This window comes from Agelaius phoeniceus, unplaced genomic scaffold, assembly GCF_051311805.1.
Source record: "Agelaius phoeniceus isolate bAgePho1 unplaced genomic scaffold, bAgePho1.hap1 Scaffold_346, whole genome shotgun sequence".
Taxonomy (NCBI): domain Eukaryota; kingdom Metazoa; phylum Chordata; class Aves; order Passeriformes; family Icteridae; genus Agelaius; species Agelaius phoeniceus.
In genome coordinates, this window is record NW_027509952.1 from 55003 (window position 1) to 74576 (window position 19574).

The following is a 19574-nucleotide window of genomic DNA, read 5'->3' on the forward strand; positions in this document are numbered from 1 at the left end:
TCCCCCAAAAAATCCCAAAAAAATCCCCCCAAAAAATCCCCCAAAAAATCCCAGAAAAATCCCCCAAAAAATCCCAGAAAAATCCCCGAAAAAATCCCAGAAAAAATCCCCAAAAATCCCAGAAAAATCCCCAAAAAAACCCAGAAAAAATCCAAAAAAACAAAAAAAAACCCAAAAAAATCCCCAAAAAAAATCCCCAAAAAAATCCCAGAAAAATCCCCAAAAAATCCAAAAAAACCCCAAAAAAAACCCAAAGAATCCCCAAAAAAACCCAAAAAAATCCCCCCAAAAAACCCCAAAAATCCCCAAAAAGTTAAAAAGAAATCCCAAAAAATTAAAAAAATCCCAAAAATTTTAAAAAATATCCCCAAGAAAATAAAAGAAATCCCCAAAAATACTCCCAAAAAAATCATAAAAGATCAAAAAAAAATCCCCAAAAAAATCCCCAAAAAATCAAAAAAAATCCCAAAAAATCCAAAAAACCCCCAAAAAATAAAATAAAAAAAAATCATAAAAAATCCAATAAAATCCCCCCCCAAAAAATCATAAAAAATCCCCAAAAAATCCCCAAAAAATCCCGAAAAAATCCCCAAAAAACCCCAAAAGATCCCAAAAAAAATCCCCCAAAAAATCCCCAAAAAACCCAAAAAATCCCAAAAAAATCCTCCAAAAATCCCCAGAAAAAAACCCAAAAAATCCCAAAAAAATCCCCAAAAAACCCCCAAAAAATCCCCAAAAGATCCCAAAAAAATCCCCCAAAAAATCCCCAAAAATCCCCAAAAGATCCCAAAAAAATCCTCCAAAAATCCCCAGAAAAATCCCAGAAAAAAACCCAAAAAATCCCGAAAAAATCCCCCAAAAATCCAAAAAATCCCAGAAAAAATCCCAAAAAAATCCCAAAAATCCCCAAAAAACCCAAAAAAACCCAAAAAAATCCCCCAAAAAATAAAAAAAATCCCAAAAAATCACCAAAAAATCCAAAAAAAAAATCCCAAAAAATCCAAAAAAACCCCCCAAAAATCCCCAAAAAATAAAAAAAATCATAAAAAATCCAATAAAATCCCCCCCAAAAATCATAAAAAATCCCCCAAAAAATCCCAAAAATCCCCAAAAAACCCCCAAAAAACCCAAAAAATCCCAGAAAAAATCCCAAAAAATACCAGAAAAAAACCCCAAAAATAACCCCAAAAAATCCCCAAAAATCCCACAAAAATCCCAAAAAAAATCCCCCAAAAAACCCCAAAAAAATCCCAAATAATCCCAAAAAAAACCCCAAAAAAATCCCCAAAAATCCCCAAATTCTTTTCCCCCCCCTCCCCCCCCAGTGTCTGAGCTTTGCCCCAAGGGGTGGGGGAGGGGTGGGTGGGGGAGGGGCGTTACCTGCGGGGGGAGGGGTGGGTGGGGGAGGGGCGTTACCTGCGGGGGGAGGGAGCCCAGGAGGTCCCCAAGGGGCCGGGGGGGGCTCGGGGCCGAGGCTGCGGAGGAGAGAACAGGGGGGGTGGGGGAGGGGCAGGGGAGCCCCCGGCACCCATGGGTGACACCTGAGCACCCATGGGGGACACCTGGACCCACCCTGAGCACCCATGGGAGACACCTGGAGCCCCCAGCACCCATGGGGGACACTTGGAACCCATGGGGGACACCCGGAGCCCCCAGCACCCATGGGTGACACTTGGAACCCATGGGAGACACCCGGAGCCCCCAGCACCCGTGGGTGACACCTGAGCACCCATGGGAGACACCTGAACCACCTGGGAACCCATGGGGGACACCCGGAGCCCCCAGCACCCATGGGTGACACCTGAGAATCCATGGGGGACACCTGGAGCCCCCAGCACCCATGGGAGACACCTGGGAACCCATGGGGGACATCCGGACCTGCCCTGAGCACCCATGGGGGACACCTGGAACCACCTGAGCACCCATGGGGGACACCTGGACCCCACCCACATCACCCAGGTGACCCCAAACCCCTCCAGGCACCCCCAAACCCCTCCAGGTGCCCCCAAACCCCCCTCCAGATGCCCCCAAACCCCTCCAGGTGCCCCCAAACCCCTTCCTGGCACCCCCAAACCTCCCGAGGTACCTCCAAACCCCCCCAAGCTGCCCCCAAACCTCCTCCAGATGCCCCCAAACCCCCCTGAGATGCCCCCAAACCCCTCCAGGCGCCCCCAAACCCCTCCAGGCACCCCCAAACCCCTCCAGGCACCCCCAAACCCCCCCAAGCTACCCCCAAACCCCCTCCAGGCACCCCCAAACCCCTCCAGGCACCCCCAGACCCCTCGAGGCGCCCCCAAACCCCTCCATATGCCCCCAAACCCCCTCCAGGCACCCCCAAACCCCCCCAAGCTGCCCCCAAACCCCTCGAGGCGCCCCCAAACCCCTCCATATGCCCCCAAACCCCTTCCAGGCACCCCCAAACCCCCTCCAGGCACCCCCAAACCCCTCAAACCCTCCCCAGGTGAGCTCTGCACTCTCTCAGGTGCCCCCAAACCCCCCTGAGGTGACCCCAAACCCCCCTGAGGTGACCCCAAACCCCCTCCAGGCACCCCCAAACCCCCCTGAGATGCCTTCAAACCCCTCCAGGCACCCCCAAACCCCTCCAGGCGCCCCCAAACCCCTTCCCGGTACCCCCAAACCCCTCTGAGATGCCCCCAAACCCCTTTGAGATGCCCCCAAACCCCCTCCAGGCACCCCCAAACCCCTCCAGGTGCCCCCAAACCCCTCCAGGCACCCCCAAACCCCTCCAGGTACCTCCAAACCCCCCCAAGCTGCCCCCAAACCCCTTCCTGGCACCCCCAAACCCTTCCAGATGCCCCCAAACCCTCTCCAGCATACCCCCAGACCCCTCTGAGATGCCCCCACACCCCTCAAACCCTCCCCAGGTGACCCCAAACGCCCTCCAGATGCCCCCAAACCCCCCTGAGATGCCCCCAGACCCCCCTGAGATGCCCCCAGACCCCCCAAACCCTCCCCAGGTGACCCCAAACCCCCCTGAGATGCCCCCAGACCCCTCAAACCCTCCCCAGGTGACCCCAAACCCCCCTGAGATGACCCCAAACCCCTTCCAGATGCCCCCAAACCCCTCCAGGCACCCCCAAACCCCTCTGAGATACCCCCAAACCCCTCCAGGCGCCCCCAAACCCTCCTGAGATGCCCCCAAACCCCTCTGAGATACCCCCAACCCCCCCTGAGATGCCCCCAAACCTCTCCAGGCGCCCCCAAACCCCTTCCTGGCACCCCCAACCCCCCCCAGGCTGCCCCCAACCCCCCCTGAGATGCCCCCAGACCCCCCCCAAGCTACCCCCAAACCCCTTCCAGATGCCCCCAAACCCCTCCAGGCACCCCCAAACCCCTCTGAGATACCCCCAAACCCCTCCAGGCACCCCCAGCCCCTTTCCAGGGTTACCTGGGCAGCCGAGGGCGTCGGGGCGCGGCCGGGGCGCGTTGAGGCTGCGGCTCAGCAGGTCCGAGTAGCGCTCGGTCTGGCCCACGATGAAATCCAGCTGCAGGTCCAGGGCCTTCTTGCGCTTCTCCTCCAGCCGGGATTGCTGCTTGAACTGCACCACCTGCAGGGCACAGCTGGGTCACAGCTGGGTGGGGGGCACCCGTGGGGGGGCAGCCCAGGGGGTGAAATGGGCACCCATGGTCAGTGATGGGCACCCCATGGTCAGCAATGGGCACCCAGTGGTCAGCAATGGGCACCCAGTGGTCAGCAATGGTCATTGATGGGCACCCAATGGTCATTGATGGGCACCCAATGATCATTGATGGTCAGCAATGGGCACCCCATGGTCAGCAATGGTCATTGATGGGCACCCAATGGGCACCCAATGGGCACCCAGTGGTCATTGATGGGCACCCCATGGTCAGCAATGGTCATTGATGGGCACCCCATGGTCATTGATGGGCACCCAGTGGTCAGCAATGGGCACCCAGTGGTCAGCAATGGTCATTGATGGGCAGCAATGGGCACCCAATGGTCAGCAATGGTCATTGATGGGCACCAGTGGTCATCGATGGGCACCCAATGGTCAGCAATGGTCATTGATGGGCACTGATGGGCACCCAATGGTCAGCAATGGGCACCCTGTGGGGTGAAATGGGCACCCAGTGGTCAGCAATGGTCATTGATGGGCACCCCATGGTCAGCAATGGTCATTGATGGGCACCCAGTGGTCAGCAATGGTCATTGATGGGCACCCCATGGTCAGCAATGGTCATTGATGGGCACCCAATGGTCATTGATGGGCACCCCATGGTCAGCAATGGGCACCCAATGGGCAGCAATGGGCACCCAATGGGCAGCAATGGTCATTGATGGTCAATTGATGGGCACCCGATGGTCAGCAATGGTCATTGATGGGCACCCGATGGTCATTGATGGGCACCCAATGGTCAGCAATGGGCACCCAGTGGGGTGAAATGGGCACCCAATGGTCATTGATGGTCATTGATGGGCACCCCATGGTCAGCAATGGGCACCCCATGGTCATTGATGGGCACCCCATGGTCAGCAATGGTCATTGATGGGCACCCAATGGTCAGCAATGGGCACCCAATGGTCAGCAATGGGCATTGATGTGCACCAGTGGTCATCAATGGGCATCCAATGGTCATTGATGAGCACCCAGTGGTCAGCAATGGGCACCCAGTGGTCATTGATGGTCATTGATGGGCACCCAATGGTCAGCAATGGGCACCCCATGGTCAGCAATGGTCATTGATGGGCACCCCATGGTCATTGATGGGCACCCAATGGTCAGCAATGGGCACCCCATGGTCAGCAATGGTCATTGATGGGCATCCAGTGGTCATTGATGGTCATTGATGGGCACCCATGGTCAGCAATGGGCACCCCATGGTCAGCAATGGTCATTGATGGGCACCCCATGGTCATTGATGGGCTTCCAATGGTCAGCAATGGGCACCCGATGGTCATTGATGGGCACCCGATGGTCATTGATGGTCATTGATGGTCATGGATGGGCACCCAATGGTCATGGATGGGCACCCAATGGTCATGGATGGGCACCCAGTGGTCAGCAATGGGCATTGATGGACACCCAATGGTCAGCAATGGGCACCCCATGGTCATTGATGGTCATTGATGGGCACCCAGTGGTCAGCAATGGGCACCCAATGGTCATTGATGGGCACCCAGTGGTCATTGATGGTCATTGATGGGCACCCCATGGTCAGCAATGGTCATTGATGGGCATCCAGTGGTCATTGATGGTCACTGATGGGCACCCATGGTCAGCAATGGGCACCCAATGGTCAGCAATGGGCATTGATGGGCACCCAATGGTCAGCAATGGGCACCCCATGGTCATTGATGGTCATGTAGTGGTCAGCAATGGTCATTGATGGGCATCCAATGGTCAGCAATGGTCATTGATGGGCGCCCAATGGTCAGCAATGGGCACCCCATGGTCAGCAATGGTCACCCAGTGGTCAGCAATGGTCATTGATGGGCACCCAATGGTCATGATTGGTCATTGATGGGCACCCAGTGGTCAGCAATGGTCATTGATGGGCACCCCATGGTCATTGATGGTCAGCAATGGGCACCCCATGGGCATTGATGGGCACTGATGGGCACCCAATGGGCATTGATGGGCACCCAGTGGTCAGCAATGGGCATTGATGGTCATTAATGGTCAGCAATGGGCACCCAATGGTCATTGATGGGCACCCCGTGATCAGCAATGGGCACCCAGTGGTCAGCAATGGTCATTGATGGGCACCCCATGGTCAGCAATGGGCACCCCATGGTCAGCAATGGTCATTGATGGGCACCCCATGGTCAGCAATGGGCACCCAATGGTCAGCAATGGTCATTGATGGGCACCCCATGGTCAGCAATGGGCACCCCATGGTCAGCAATGGTCATTGATGGGCACCCCATGGTCAGCAATGGGCACCCATGGTCAGCAATGGGCACCCATGGTCAGCAATGGGCACCCAATGGTCAGCAATGGGCGCCCCATGGTCAGCAACGGGCACCCAATGGTCATTGATGGGCACCCAATGGTCATTGATGGTCATTGATGGGCACCCAGTGGTCAGCAATGGGCACCCAATGGTCATCGATGGTCACTGACGGTCAGCAATGGGCACCCAATGGTCATTGATGGGTGCCCAATGGTCATTGATGGTCATTGATGGGCACCCAATGGTCATGGATGGGCACCCCATGGTCATTGATGGTCATTGATGGGCACCCAATGGGCACCCAATGGTCAGCAATGGGCACCCAATGGGCATTGATGGGCACCCAATGGTCAGCAATGGGCACCCAGTGGGCACCCAATGGTCATTGATGGGCACCCCATGGTCAGCAATGGGCACCCCATGGTCAGCAATGGGCATTGATGGACACCCAATGGTCAGCAATGGTCAGCAATGGGCACCCCATGGTCATTGACGGTCATCGATGGGCACCCAATGGTCATCGATGGGCACCCAATGGTCATTGATGGTCATTGACGGGCACCCCATGGTCAGCAATGGTCATTGATGGGCACCCAATGGTCATTGATGGGCACCCAATGGTCAGCGATGGGCACCCAATGGTCATTGATGGTCATTGATGGGCACCCAATGGTCAGCAATGGTCATTGATGGGCACCCAGTGGTCATTGATGGGCACTCAGTGGTCATTGATGGTCATTGATGGTCACCCCATGGTCAGCAATGGGCACCCAATGGTCATCGATGGTCACTGACGGTCAGCAATGGGCACCCAATGGTCATTGATGGGTGCCCAATGGTCATTGATGGGTGCCCGATGGTCATCGATGGTCATTGATGGTCATGGATGGGCACCCAATGGTCATGGATGGGCACCCAATGGTCATTGATGGTCATGGATGGGCACCCAATGGGCAGCAATGGGCACCCAATGGTCATTGATGGTCATTGATGGGCACCCAATGGTCATGGATGGGCACCCAGTGGTCAGCAATGGGCACCCAGTGGTCAGCAATGGTCAGCAATGGGCACCCAGTGGTCAGTAATGGTCAGCAATGGGCACCCAATGGTCAGCAATGGTCATCAATGGGCACCCAATGGTCAGCAATGGTCAGCAATGGGCACCCAGTGGTCAGCAATGGGCGTCCAGTGGTCAGCAATGGGCATTGATGGGCACCCAATGGTCATGGATGGGCACCCAGTGGTCAGCAATGGGCACCCAATGTTCAGCAATGGTCAGCAATGGGCGTCCAGTGGTCAGCAATGGGCATTGATGGGCACCCAATGGTCAGCAATGGGCACCCAATGGTCAGCAATGGGCATTGATGTGCACCAGTGGTCATCAATGGGCATCCAATGGTCATTGATGAGCACCCAGTGGTCAGCAATGGGCACCCAGTGGTCATTGATGGTCATTGATGGGCACCCATGGTCAGCAATGGGCACCCAATGGGCAGCAATGGGCATTGATGGGCACCCAATGGTCAGCAATGGGCACCCAATGGTCATTGATGGGCACCCAATGGTCAGCACTGGTCATTGATGGGCGCTCAATGGTCATTGATGGTCATTGATGGGCGCCCAATGGTCAGCACTGGTCATTGATGGGCACCCCATGGTCAGCAATGGTCATTGATGGTCAGCAATGGGCGCCCAATGGGCACCCAATGGTCAGCAATGGTCATTGATGGGCACCCCATGGTCATTGATGGGCTTCCAATGGTCAGCAATGGGCACCCAATGGTCATTGATGGTCATTGATGGGTGCCCGATGGTCATCGATGGTCACTGATGAACATTGATGGGCACCCAATGGTCAGCAATGGGCACCCAGTGGGCGCTGCGGGGCAGCGATGGGCACCCATCGGTGCACTCAGGTGTGCCCATCTGTGCCCAGGTGTCCCTAAACCCCCAATTTTCACCGATTTTCTCCCAATTTTCACCGATTTTCCCCCCATTTCCCCCATTTTTTCCCCATTTCCCCCCTTTAGCTGTGCCCAGGTGCCCCCAGATGTGCCCAGGTACATCCCAGGTGTCCCTGAACCCCCAATTTTCACCAATTTTCCCCCAATTTTCCCATTTCCCCCCATTTCTCCCCCCCAGCTGTCCCCCAGCTGTGCCCAGCTGTGCCCCCAGGTGTCCCTAAACCCCCAAGTTTCACCCATTTCCCCCCAATTTTCACCGATTTTCTCCCAATTTTCACCGATTTTCCCCCAATTTTCCCCCATTTCTCCCCCTCATCTGTCCCCCAGGTGCCCCCAGCTCTGCCCAGGTGTCCCTAAACCCTCAATTTTCACCGATTTCCCCCCAATTTCCCCCATTTCTGCCCCCCAGCTGTGCCCAGCTGTGCCCAGCTGTGCCCCGGGTGTACTCCAGGTGTCCCTAAACCCCCAATTTTCACCCATTTCCCCCCAATTTTTACCGATTTCCCCCCAATTTTCACCGATTTCCCCCAAATTTTCACCGATTTTCTCCGAATTTTCACCGATTTTCCCCCAATTTTCGCCCTTTCTCCCCCTCCTCTGCCCCCCAGCTGTGCCCAGCTGTTCCAGCTGTGCCCGGGTACCTTCTCCACGCTGCTCCAGAAGTGCCGCACCTCGCGGGCGATGGCGGCGGCCACGCGGCGCAGCTTGGCCTGCTCCTCGCGCTTGGCGCGCTGCTGCCGCTGCCGCTGCTCCTCGTGGTGCCGCATCACCATCCGCACCACCTGGCACGGGAAAGGGGACAGGTGAGGCAGGGGAAAATCCTAAAAAAATCCTAAAAAAATCCGAAAGAAAAATCCCCAAAAAAATCCCTAAAAAAATCCGAAAAAAATCCCCAAAAAATCCCCCAAAAAACCCGAAATCCCGAAGATTCTATCCCAAAATTCACTGAATTGACCCCAAAAATTCGCGTAAAAATTCACTGAATTGGTCACAGCAAGGGGCAGGTGAGGGACACCAAAAAACCCCAAAAAATCTTTAAAAAATCCCCAAAATCCCGAAGGTTTTACCCCAAAATTCACTGAATTGACTCCAAAAATTCACTTTAAAAGTCACTGAATTGGTCACAGTGAGGGACAGGTGAAGGAGGGGAAGGGAAAAATCCTAAAAAAATCCTAAAAAAAAATCCTAAAAAAATCCTAAAAAAAATCCCGAGAAAATCTGGAAAAAAATCCCAAAAAATCCCCAAAAGAACTCCAAATCCTGAAGGTTTTAGCCCCAAAATTCAATAAATTGACCTCAAAAATTCACTGAATTGGTCACAGTGAGGGACAGGTGAGGGACACCAAAAACCCCAAAAAAATCCCCAAAATTCCCCAAAAAAATCCTAAAATATCCCCCCAAAAAACCCCTAAAAATCCCCAAAAATCCCAAAGATTTTACCCCAAAATTCATTAGATTGACCCCAAAAATTCACTTAAAAATTCACTGAATTGGTCACAGCAAGGGGCAGGTGAGGGACACCAAAAAACCCCAAAAAATCTTTAAAAAATCCCCAAAATCCCGAAGGTTTTACCCCAAAATTCACTGAATTGACTCCAAAAATTCACTTTAAAAGTCACTGAATTGGTCACAGTGAGGGATAGGTGAAGGAGGGGAAGGGAAAAATCCTAAAAAAATCCTAAAAAAATAATCTCGAGAAAATCTGGAAAAAAATCCTAAAAAAAAATCCCCAAAAAATCCCCAAAAAAACCCAAAAATCCCGAAGGTTTTAGCCCCAAAATTTCATTAAATTGACCCCAAAAATCAGCAAAATTCAATTAAAAATTCACTGAACTGGTCACAGTAAGGGACAGGTGAGGGACACCAAAAACCCTCAAAATCCCTAAGATTTTACCCCAAAATTCATTAAATTGACCCCAAAAATTCACTTAAAAAGTCACTGAATTGGTCACAGTGAGGGACAGGTGAGGGACACCAAAAACCCAAAAAAATCCTAAAAAAATCCTAAAAAAAAATCCCGAGAAAATCTGGAAAAAAAGCCCTAAAAAAATCTGAAAAAAAACCCCGAAATCCTGAAGGTTTTAGCACCAAAATTCATTAAATTGACCCCAAAAATTCACTGAATTGACTCCAAAAATTCACTTTAAAAGTCACTGAATTGGTCACAGTGAGGGACAGGTGAGGGACACCAAAAACCCAAAAAAAATCCTAAAAAAATCCTAAAAAAATTCAAAAAAAACCCCCAAAATCGCCAAGGTTTTACCCCCACAAATCAGCAAAATTCACTTTAAAATTCACTGAATTGGTCACAGTGAGGGACACCAAAAACCCCAAAAGAACCCTAAAATAAAACCCCAAAATCTCGAAGGTTTTAGCCCCAAAAGTCACTGAATTGACCCCAAAAATTCACTTAAAAATTCACTGAATTAGTCACAGTGAGGGACAGGTGAGGGACAGGTGAAGGAGGGGAAGGGGAAAATCCTAAAAAAATCCTAAAAAAATCCTAAAAAAAATCCCGAGAAAATCTGGAAAAAAAGCCCTAAAAAAATCTGAAAAAAAACCCGAAATCCTGAAGGTTTTAGCACCAAAAGTCACTGAATTGACCCCAAAAATTCACAGAATTGACCCCAAAAATTCACTGAATTGACTCCAAAAATTCACTTTAAAAGTCACTGAATTGGTCACAGTGAGGGACAGGTGAGAGATGGAAAGGAAAAATCCTAAAAAATCCTAAAAAAATCCCCAAAATCCCAAAGGTTTTACCCCAAAATTCACTGAATTGGTCACAGAGAGGGACAGGTGAGGGACACCAAAAACCCCCATAAAAATCCTAAAAAAAAATCCTAAAAAAATCCCAAGAAAATCTGAAAAAAAATCCCCAAAAAATCCCCAAAAAAATCCCAAAATCCTGAAGGTTTTAGCCCCAAAATTCACTGAATTGACCCCAAAAATTCACTGAATTGACTCCAAAAATTCACTTAAAAATTCACTGAATTGGTCACAGTGAGGGACAGGTGAGAGATGGAAAGGAAAAATCCTAAAAAAATCCTAAAAAAATCCTCAAAATCCCAAAGGTTTTACCCCAAAATTCACTGAATTGGTCACAGAGAGGGACAGGTGAGGGACACCAAAAACCCAAAAAAAATCCCAGAAAAATCCCCAAAATCCCGAAGGTTTTAGCCCCAAAAATCAGCAAAATTCACTTTAAAATTCACTGAATTGGTCACAGCGAGGGACAGGTGAGGGACACCAAAAACCCTCAAAATCCCAAAGATTTTACCCCAAAATTCATTAAATTGACCCCAAAAATTCACTTAAAAATTCACTGAATTGGTCACAGTGAGGGACAGGTGAGGGATGTAAAAAACCCCAAAAAACCCCCAAAAAAACCTAAAAAAAAATCCCAAGAAAATCTGAAAAAAATCCCTAAAAAATCCCCGAAAAAATCCCCAAAAAATCCCAAAAAAATTCCCCAAATCCTGAAGGTTTTAGCCCCAAAATTCATTAAATTGGCCCCAAAAATCAGCGAAATTCAATTAAAAGTTCAGTGATTTGGTCACAGTGAGGGACAGGTGAGGCAGGGGAAGGGGAAAAAAACAAAAAAAATCCTAAAAAAATCCTAAAAAAAAAATCCCGAGAAAATCTGGAAAAAAATCACCAAAAAAATCCCCAAAAAAATCCGAAAAAAAATCCCCAAAATCCCGAAGGTTTTAGGCCAAAATTTCATTAAATTGACCCCAAAAATTCACTGAATTGGTCACAGTGAATGACAGGTGAGGGATGCAAGAAAATCCTAAAAAAATCCCCAAAAAATTCCCCAAAAATCTCAAAAATCTCCTAAAAAACCCCCAAAATCCCAAAGATTTTACCCCAAAATTCATTAGATTGACCCCAAAAATTCACTTAAAAATGCACTGAATTGATCCCAGTGAGGGACAGGTGAGGGACACCAAAAACCCCCAAAAAATCCCAAAAAAATCCCAAAAAAATCCTAAAAAAACCCCCAAAATCGCCAAGGTTTTACCCCCACAAATCAGCAAAATTCAATTAAAAATTCACAGATTTGGTCACAGTGAGGGACACCAAAAACCCCCAAAAAATCCTAAAAGAATCCCCAAAATCCCGAAGGTTTTAGGCCAAAATTCAATAAATTGACCCCAAAGATTCACTTAAAAATTCACTGAATTGGTCACAGTGAGGGACAGGTGAGGGACACCAAAACCCCCAAAAAATCCCCACAAAAATCCTAAAAAAACCCCCAAAATCCCGAAGGTTTTAGCCCCAAAATTCATTAATTTGGCCCCAAAAATCAGCGAAATGCAATTAAAAGTTCAGTGATTTGGTCACAGTGAGGGACACCAAAAACCCCAAAAAAATCCCAAAGATTTTACCCCAAAATTCACTGAATTGACCCCAAAAATTCACTTAAAAATTCACTGAATTGGTCACAGTGAGGGACAGGTGAGGGACAGGTGAGGGAGGGGAAGGGAAAAATCCTAAAAAAATCCTAAAAAAAAATCCCGAGAAAATCTGGAAAAAAATCCCCAAAAAATCCCCAAAAAAAACCCGAAATCCTGAAGGTTTTAGCCCCAAAAGTCACTGAATTGACCCCAAAAATTCACTGAATTGACTCCAAAAATTCACTTTAAAAGTCACTGAATTGGTCACAGTGAGGGACAGGTGAGGGACACCAAAAACCCCCAAAAAATCCTAAAAAAATCCTAAAAAAAAATAGCAAAAAAAAAATCCTAAAAAATACCCCAAAAAAAATCCGAAAAAATCCCCAAAATCCCGAAGATTTTAGGCCAAAATTCATTAAATTGACCCCAAAAATTCACTGAATTGGTCACAGTGAATGACAGGTGAGGGATGCAAGAAAATCCTAAAAAAATCCTAAAAAAATCCCTAAAATCCCAAAGATTTTAGCCCCAAAAATCAGTAAAATTCAATTAAAAATTCACTGAATTGGTCACAGCGAGGGACAGGTGAGGGAGGGGAAGGGAAAAATCCTAAAAAAGTCCTAAAAAAAAATCCCGAGAAAATCTGAAAAAAAAGCCCCAAAAAATCCCCAAAAAAATCCCCAAAAAAATCCCAAAATCCTGAAGGTTTTAGCCCCAAAATTCACTGAATTGACTCCAAAAATTCACTTTAAAAGTCACTGAATTGGTCACAGTGAGGGACACCAAAAACCCCAAAAAATCCTAAAAAAAATCCCCAAAAAATCTGAAAAAAAAGCCCTAAAAAATCCCCGAGAAAATCTCCAAAAAAATCCGAAAAAAAATCCTAAGATCTCGAAGGTTTTACCCCCAAAATTCAATAAATTGACCCCAAAAATTCACTTAAAAATTCACTGAATTGGTCACAGTGAGGGACACCAAAAAGCCCAAAAAAATCCCAGAAAATCTCAAAAATTTCCCAAAAAATCCTAAAAAAAAAATCCCCAAAATTCATGAAATTGGCCCCAAAAATTTCCTGAATCCACCCAAAAAAATCCTTGAATTATTCCCAGAGAGGGGACACTGGGGACCCAAATTTTGCCCGAATTTCACCCAAATTTCACCTGAATTTTGCCCAAATTTCACCCAATTTTCATCGAAATTTTGCCAAATTTCACCCAAATTTCACCCAAATTTCGCCCAAATTTAACCCAAATTTTCACTGAATTTTGCCCAAATTTCGCCTGATTTGAATCAAAATTTCGCCAAATTTCACCCAAATTTCACCCAAATTTCACCTGAATTTTGCCCAAATTTCGCCCGATTTGTATCAAAATTTCGCCAAATTTCACTGAATTTCACCCAAATTTCGCCCAAATTTTCACTGAATTTTGCCCAAATTTCACCCAAATTTTGCTCAAATTTCACTCAATTTTCACCCAATTTTCACTGAATTTTGCCCGATTTTCATCGAAATTTTGCTGAATTTCACCCAAATTTCACCCGAATTTCACCCAAATTTTCACTGAATTTCACCCAAATTTCACCCAAATTTTGCCCGATTTACATCGAAATTTCACCAAATTTCACCCGAATTTCACCCAAATTTCATCCAATTTTCACTGAATTTTGCCCAAATTTTGCCCGATTTTCACCCAAATTTCACCCGATTTGCATCAAAATTTCACCCAATTTTTGCCCAAATTTCACCCGATTTGCGTCAAAATTTCACCAAATTTCGCCCAATTTTCACACAATTTTCACTGAATTTTGCCCAAATTTCGCCCGATTTTCACCCAATTTTTGCCCAAATTTCACCCAATTTTCACTGAATTTTGCCCAAATCTCACCCAATTTTCACTGAATTTTGCCCAATTTTTGCCCAGGTGTCCCCTGAGCTTCTCCACATGATCAAACCCACCTGAGATGGCACCACAGGAGCTCCAGGGAACCAAAAACCACCAAAAAACACCAAAAATTCCACCAAAACTCGCCCAAATTTCGCCCAATTTTCATCAAATTTTCGCCAAATTTCGCTCAAATTTTGCCTGATTTTCACCCAAATTTCCCCCAAATTTTGCCCAGGTGTCACCTGAGCTTCTCCACATGATCAAAGCCACCTGAGATGGCACCACGGGTGCTCCTAGTGCCAAAAACCCCCAAAACTCGCCTAAATTTCGTTCAAATTTTGCCCGAATTTTATCGAAATTTTGCCCAATTTTGCTCAAATTTCACCCAAATTTCACCCAGGTGTGACCTCAGCTTCTCCAGCTGCTCAAAGCCACCTGAGATGCCACCACAGCTGCTTCTAGTGACAAAAACCCCCACAAAAACCCCCAAAACTCCTCCAAAACTCGCCTGAATTTCAGCCGATTTTCATCGAATTTTTGCCAAATTTCGACCAAATTTCACCCAATTTTCACCCAAATTTTGCCCAGGTGTCCCCTGAGCTTCTCCACATGCTCAAAGCCACCTGAGATGCCACCACAGCTGCTCCTAGTGACAAAAACCCCCCAAAACCCCCAAAACTCCTCCAAAACTCGCCCAAATTCCACCCAATTTTCATTGAAATTTCGCCAAATTTCACCAAATTTCACCCAATTTTCACCCAAATTTTGCCCAGGTGTGACCTCAGCTTCTCCAGGTGCTCAAACCCTCCTGAGATGGCACCACAGGTGTTCCTAGTGCCAAAAACCCCCAAAAACCCCCAAAACTTGCCTGAATTCCGCCCGATTTTCATCGAATTTTTGCCAAATTTCGCCTGATTTTCGCCCAAATTTTGTCCAAATTTCATCAAAATTTCGCCCAAATTTTTGCCCAGGTGTGACCTCAGCTCCACCAGGTGCTTGGAACCCACCTGAGATGCCGCCACAGCTGCTCCAGATCACCAAAAAACACCCAAATTTTGCCCGATTTCCATCGAATTTTCGCCAATTTTTGCCCGTTTTTCACCCGATTTTCGCCCGATTTTCGCCCAAATTTCGCCGAATTTGCCCCAAATTTCGCCCCAAGGTCCCCCCAGGCCCCACCTTCCTGGCCACGCCCCTCTTCCAGCGGCGCTCCTGGGCGAAGTCGGCCGCCAGCCACTGCATCTCCTCGCACAGGTAATCCCAGTGCACCTTGGGCCGCGCCGGCTCCGGCACCTTGGGCAGGCGGCGCAGGGACCAGAAACCCTCGCGCTTCATCTCGGCCACGCGGTGCTCGACCTCGGCCTCCTGGGGGGGACAGGGACAGGGGTGAGAAATGGGGAAAAACAAAAAAAACGGGGAAAAAATCGGCAAAAATTTGGAAAAAATCGGCAAAAATTTGGATTTTTTACGGGAAAAATTGAAGAAATTTGATTTATTTGGCTCAGAAATGTCTGGTGGTTTTACCTGGGGACAGGGGAGAAAAGAGCAAAAAAATGGGGGAAAACCCAAAAAAAAACGGGGAAAAAATCGGAAAAAATTCGGATTTTTTATGGTAAAATTTGAAGAAATTTGATTTATTTTGTTCAAAAATATCAGGAGGTTTTACCTGGGGATAGGGGAGGGACAGGGGGTGAGAAACGGGGAAGAAATGGGAGAAAAACCAAAAAAAACGGGGAAAAAATTGGCAAAAATTTGAAGAAATTCGGATTTTTTACGGTAAAATTGGAAGAAATTTGAATTATTTGGTTCAAAAATATCAGGAGGTTTTACCTGGGGATAGGTGAGGGACAGGGGTGAGGAAATGGGGGAAAAAACAAAAAAAACGGGGAAAAAATCGGAAAAAAATTGAAGAAATTGCAAAAAATTTGGATTTTTTACGGTAAAAATTGAAGAAATTTGATTTATTTGGCTCAAAAATATCAGGAGGTTTTACCTGGGGACAGGGGAGGGACAGGGGGTGAGAAACGGGGAGAAAATGGGGAAAAAACCAAAAAAAAGGGGGAAAAAATCGGAAAAAAATTGAAGAAATTGCAAAAAAATCGGATTTTTTATGGTAAAATTGGAAGAAATTTGATTTATTTGGCTCAAAAATATCAGGAGGGTTTACCTGGGATAGGTGAGGGACAGGGGTGAGGAAATGGGGAAAAAACAAAAAAAACGGGGAAAAAATCGGACAAAATTTGAAGAAATTGCAAAAAATTCGGATTTTTTATGGGAAAAATTGAATAAATTTGAATTATTTTGCTCAAAAATGTCTGGTGGCTTTAGCCAGGGACAGGGGAGAGAACAGCGAAGAGATGGGGGGAAAACCAAAAAAAACGGGGAAAAAATCGGAAAAAATTTGGATTTTTTACGGGAAAATTGGAAGAAATTTGAATTATTTTGGTCAGAAATATCAGGAGGTTTTACCTGGGGACAGGGGAGGGACAGGGGGTGAGAAATGGGGGAAAAATGGGGAAAAACAAAAAAAACGGGGAAAAAATCGGCAAAAAATTGAAGAAATTCGGAAAAAATTCGGATTTTTTATGGTAAAATTTGATTTATTTTGTTCAAAAATATCAGGAGGTTTTACCTGGGGACAGGGGAGGGACAGGGGGGACACAGGTGAGGTGAGAAAGGAAAAAAAATGGTGAAAACCAAAAAAAACGGGGAAAAAATCAGACAAAATTTGAAGAAATTCCGATTTTTTACGGTAAAAATATAAGAAATTTAGGGGTTTTTAGTCAAATGTTGGTGAAGGTTTTTACCTGGGGACAGGGCAGGGACAGGGGAGGGGACAGGGGGACACAGGTGAGGTGAGAAACGGGGAGAAAATGGGGAAAAACAAAAAAAACGGGGAAAAAATCGGAAAAAATTTGAAGAAATTGGAAAAAATCGGGAAAAAATTTGGATTTTTTATGGGAAAAATTGAAGGAGTTGGAGGGATTTGGGTGAAAAATATCAGGAGGTTTTACCTGGGGACAGGGGAGGGACAGGAAAAAAAATGGGGGAAAAACCAAAAAAAACGGGGAAAAAATCGGCAAAAATTTGGATTTTTTATGGTAAAAGTTGAAGAAATTTGATTTATTTGGCTCAGAAATGTCTGGTGGTTTTACCTGGGGATAGGTGAGGGACAGGGGTGAGGAAATGGGGGAAAAAACAAAAAAAACGGGGAAAAAATCGGCAAAAATTTGGAAAAAATCGGAAAAAATTCGGATTTTTTATGGTAAAATTTGAAGAAATTTGAATTATTTGGCTCAAAAATGTCTGGTGGTTTTAGCCAGGGACAGGGGAGAAAGAGGGGAGGGATAGGGGAGAAAAGAGAAAAAAAAATGGGGGAAAAAACAAAAAAAACGGGGAAAAAATCGGGAAAAATTTGAAGAAATTGGAAAAAATTTGGATTTTTTATGGTAAAATTGGAAGAAATTTGATTTATTTGGCTCAAAAATATCAGGAGGGTTTACCTGGGGATGGGGGAGGGACAGGGGGTGAGAAACGGGGAGGAAATGGGGGAAAAACCAAAAAAAACGGGGAAAAAAATCGGACAAAATTTGGAAAAAATCGGAAAAAATTCGGATTTTTTATGGGAAAATTTGAAGAAATTTGAATTATTTGGCTCAAAAATATCAGGAGGGTTTACCTGGGGATAGGTGAGGGACAGGGGTGAGGAAATGGGGGAAAAAACAAAAAAAACGGGGAAAAAATCGGAAAAAATTTGGATTTTTTATGGGAAAAATTGAAGGAATTTGGGGATTTTTAGTCAAATTCTGCTGAAGGTTTTACCTGGGGACAGGGGAGGGACAGGGGAGAAAAGAGCAAAAAAAATGGGGAAAAAACCAAAAAAAAAACGGGGAAAAAATCGGCAAAAATTTGGATTTTTTATGGTAAAAATTGAAGGAATTTGGGGTTTTTAGTCAAATTCTGCTGGAGGTTTTAGTTGGGGACAGGGCAGGGACAGGGGGTGAGAAATGGGGGAAAAATGGGGAAAAACAAAAAAAAGGGGGAAAAAATCGGAAAAAAATTGGAAAAATTGCAAAAAATTCGGATTTTGTACGGTAAAAGTTCCATAAATTTCAATTATTTGGTTCAAAAGTATCTGGAGGCTTTACCTGGGGATAGGGGAGGGACAGGGGGTGAGAAATGGGGAGAAAATGGGGGGAAAAACAAAAAAAACGGGGGAAAAAATCGGCAAAAATTTGGATTTTTTATGGTAAAAATTGAAGAAATTTGAATTATTTGGCACAGAAATGTCTGGTGGTTTTAGCCAGGGACAGGGGAGGGACAGGGGAGAAGAACAGGAAAAAAAATGGGGGAAAAAACAAAAAAAACGGGGAAAAAATCGGAAAAAAATTGGAAAAAATCGGAAAAAATTCGGATTTTTTATGGTAAAATTGGAAGAAATTTGATTTATTTTGGTCAGAAATATCAGGAGGTTTTAGCCAGGGACAGGGGAGAGAGAGGGGAGGGATAGGGGAGAAAAGAGAAAAAAAAAAATGGGGGAAAAAACAAAAAAAACGGGGAAAAAATCGGAAAAAATTTGGAAAAAATCGGAAAAAATTTGGATTTTTTTATGGTAAAAATTGAAGGAATTTGGGGTTTTTTGGTCAAATTCTGCTGAAGGTTTTACCTGGGGATAGGGGAGGGACAGGGGAGATCAGAAAGCAAAAAAAATGGGGGAAAAAACAAAAAAATTGGGAAAAAAATTGGAAAAAATGGGAAAAAATTGGGAAAAAATTCGGATTTTTTATGGTAAAATTCGATAAATTTGGGGTTTTTTAGTCAAATTCTGCTGAAGGTTTTAGCTGGGGACAGGGGAGAGAACAGCAAAAGAAATGGGGGGAAAAAACAAAAAAAAACAGGGAAAAAATCGGAAAAAATTGGAAAAAATTGGGATTTTTTATGGGAAAATTTGAAGAAATTGGAGGGATTTGGGTGAAAAATATCTGAAGGTTTTACCTGGGGACAGGGGAGGGACAGGGGAGAGAAACAGCAAAGAAATGGGGGAAAAACCAAAAAAATTGGGAAAAAAATTGGAAAAAAATTGGAAAAAATTGGAAAAAAAATTGGAAAAAAATGGGAAAAAATTGGAAAAAATTCAGATTTTTTATGGTAAAAATTGAAGGAATTTGGGGTTTTTTAGTCAAATTCTGCTGAAGGTTTTACCTGGGGACAGGGCAGGGACAGGGGAGACCCAAAAGAAGGAAAAAATGACAAAAAAACCCCAAAAATTGAAAAAAATGGGAAAAAATTCGGATTTTTTATCACAAAACCAGTATGAACCAGTATGAACCAGTATAACCCGGTATAGCCCAGTATAACCCAGTATAAACCAGTATAGCCCAGTATAA

At 46.0% G+C, this 19574-nt stretch overlaps 1 protein-coding gene across 1 annotated transcript in view; it reads right to left on the minus strand.

The window, feature by feature from the left end:
* Positions 1-19574, minus strand: part of LOC129134508 (helicase SRCAP-like) — a gene marked incomplete at its 3' end in the record, with an annotated part of 74260 nt that overhangs the window by 52812 nt on the left and 1874 nt on the right. Inside the window, 4 exon segments of the mRNA XM_077173181.1 lie at positions 1417-1475; positions 3410-3569; positions 8543-8683; positions 15367-15552. Of these exon segments, the coding sequence (XP_077029296.1) occupies positions 1417-1475; positions 3410-3569; positions 8543-8683; positions 15367-15552 (546 nt within the window).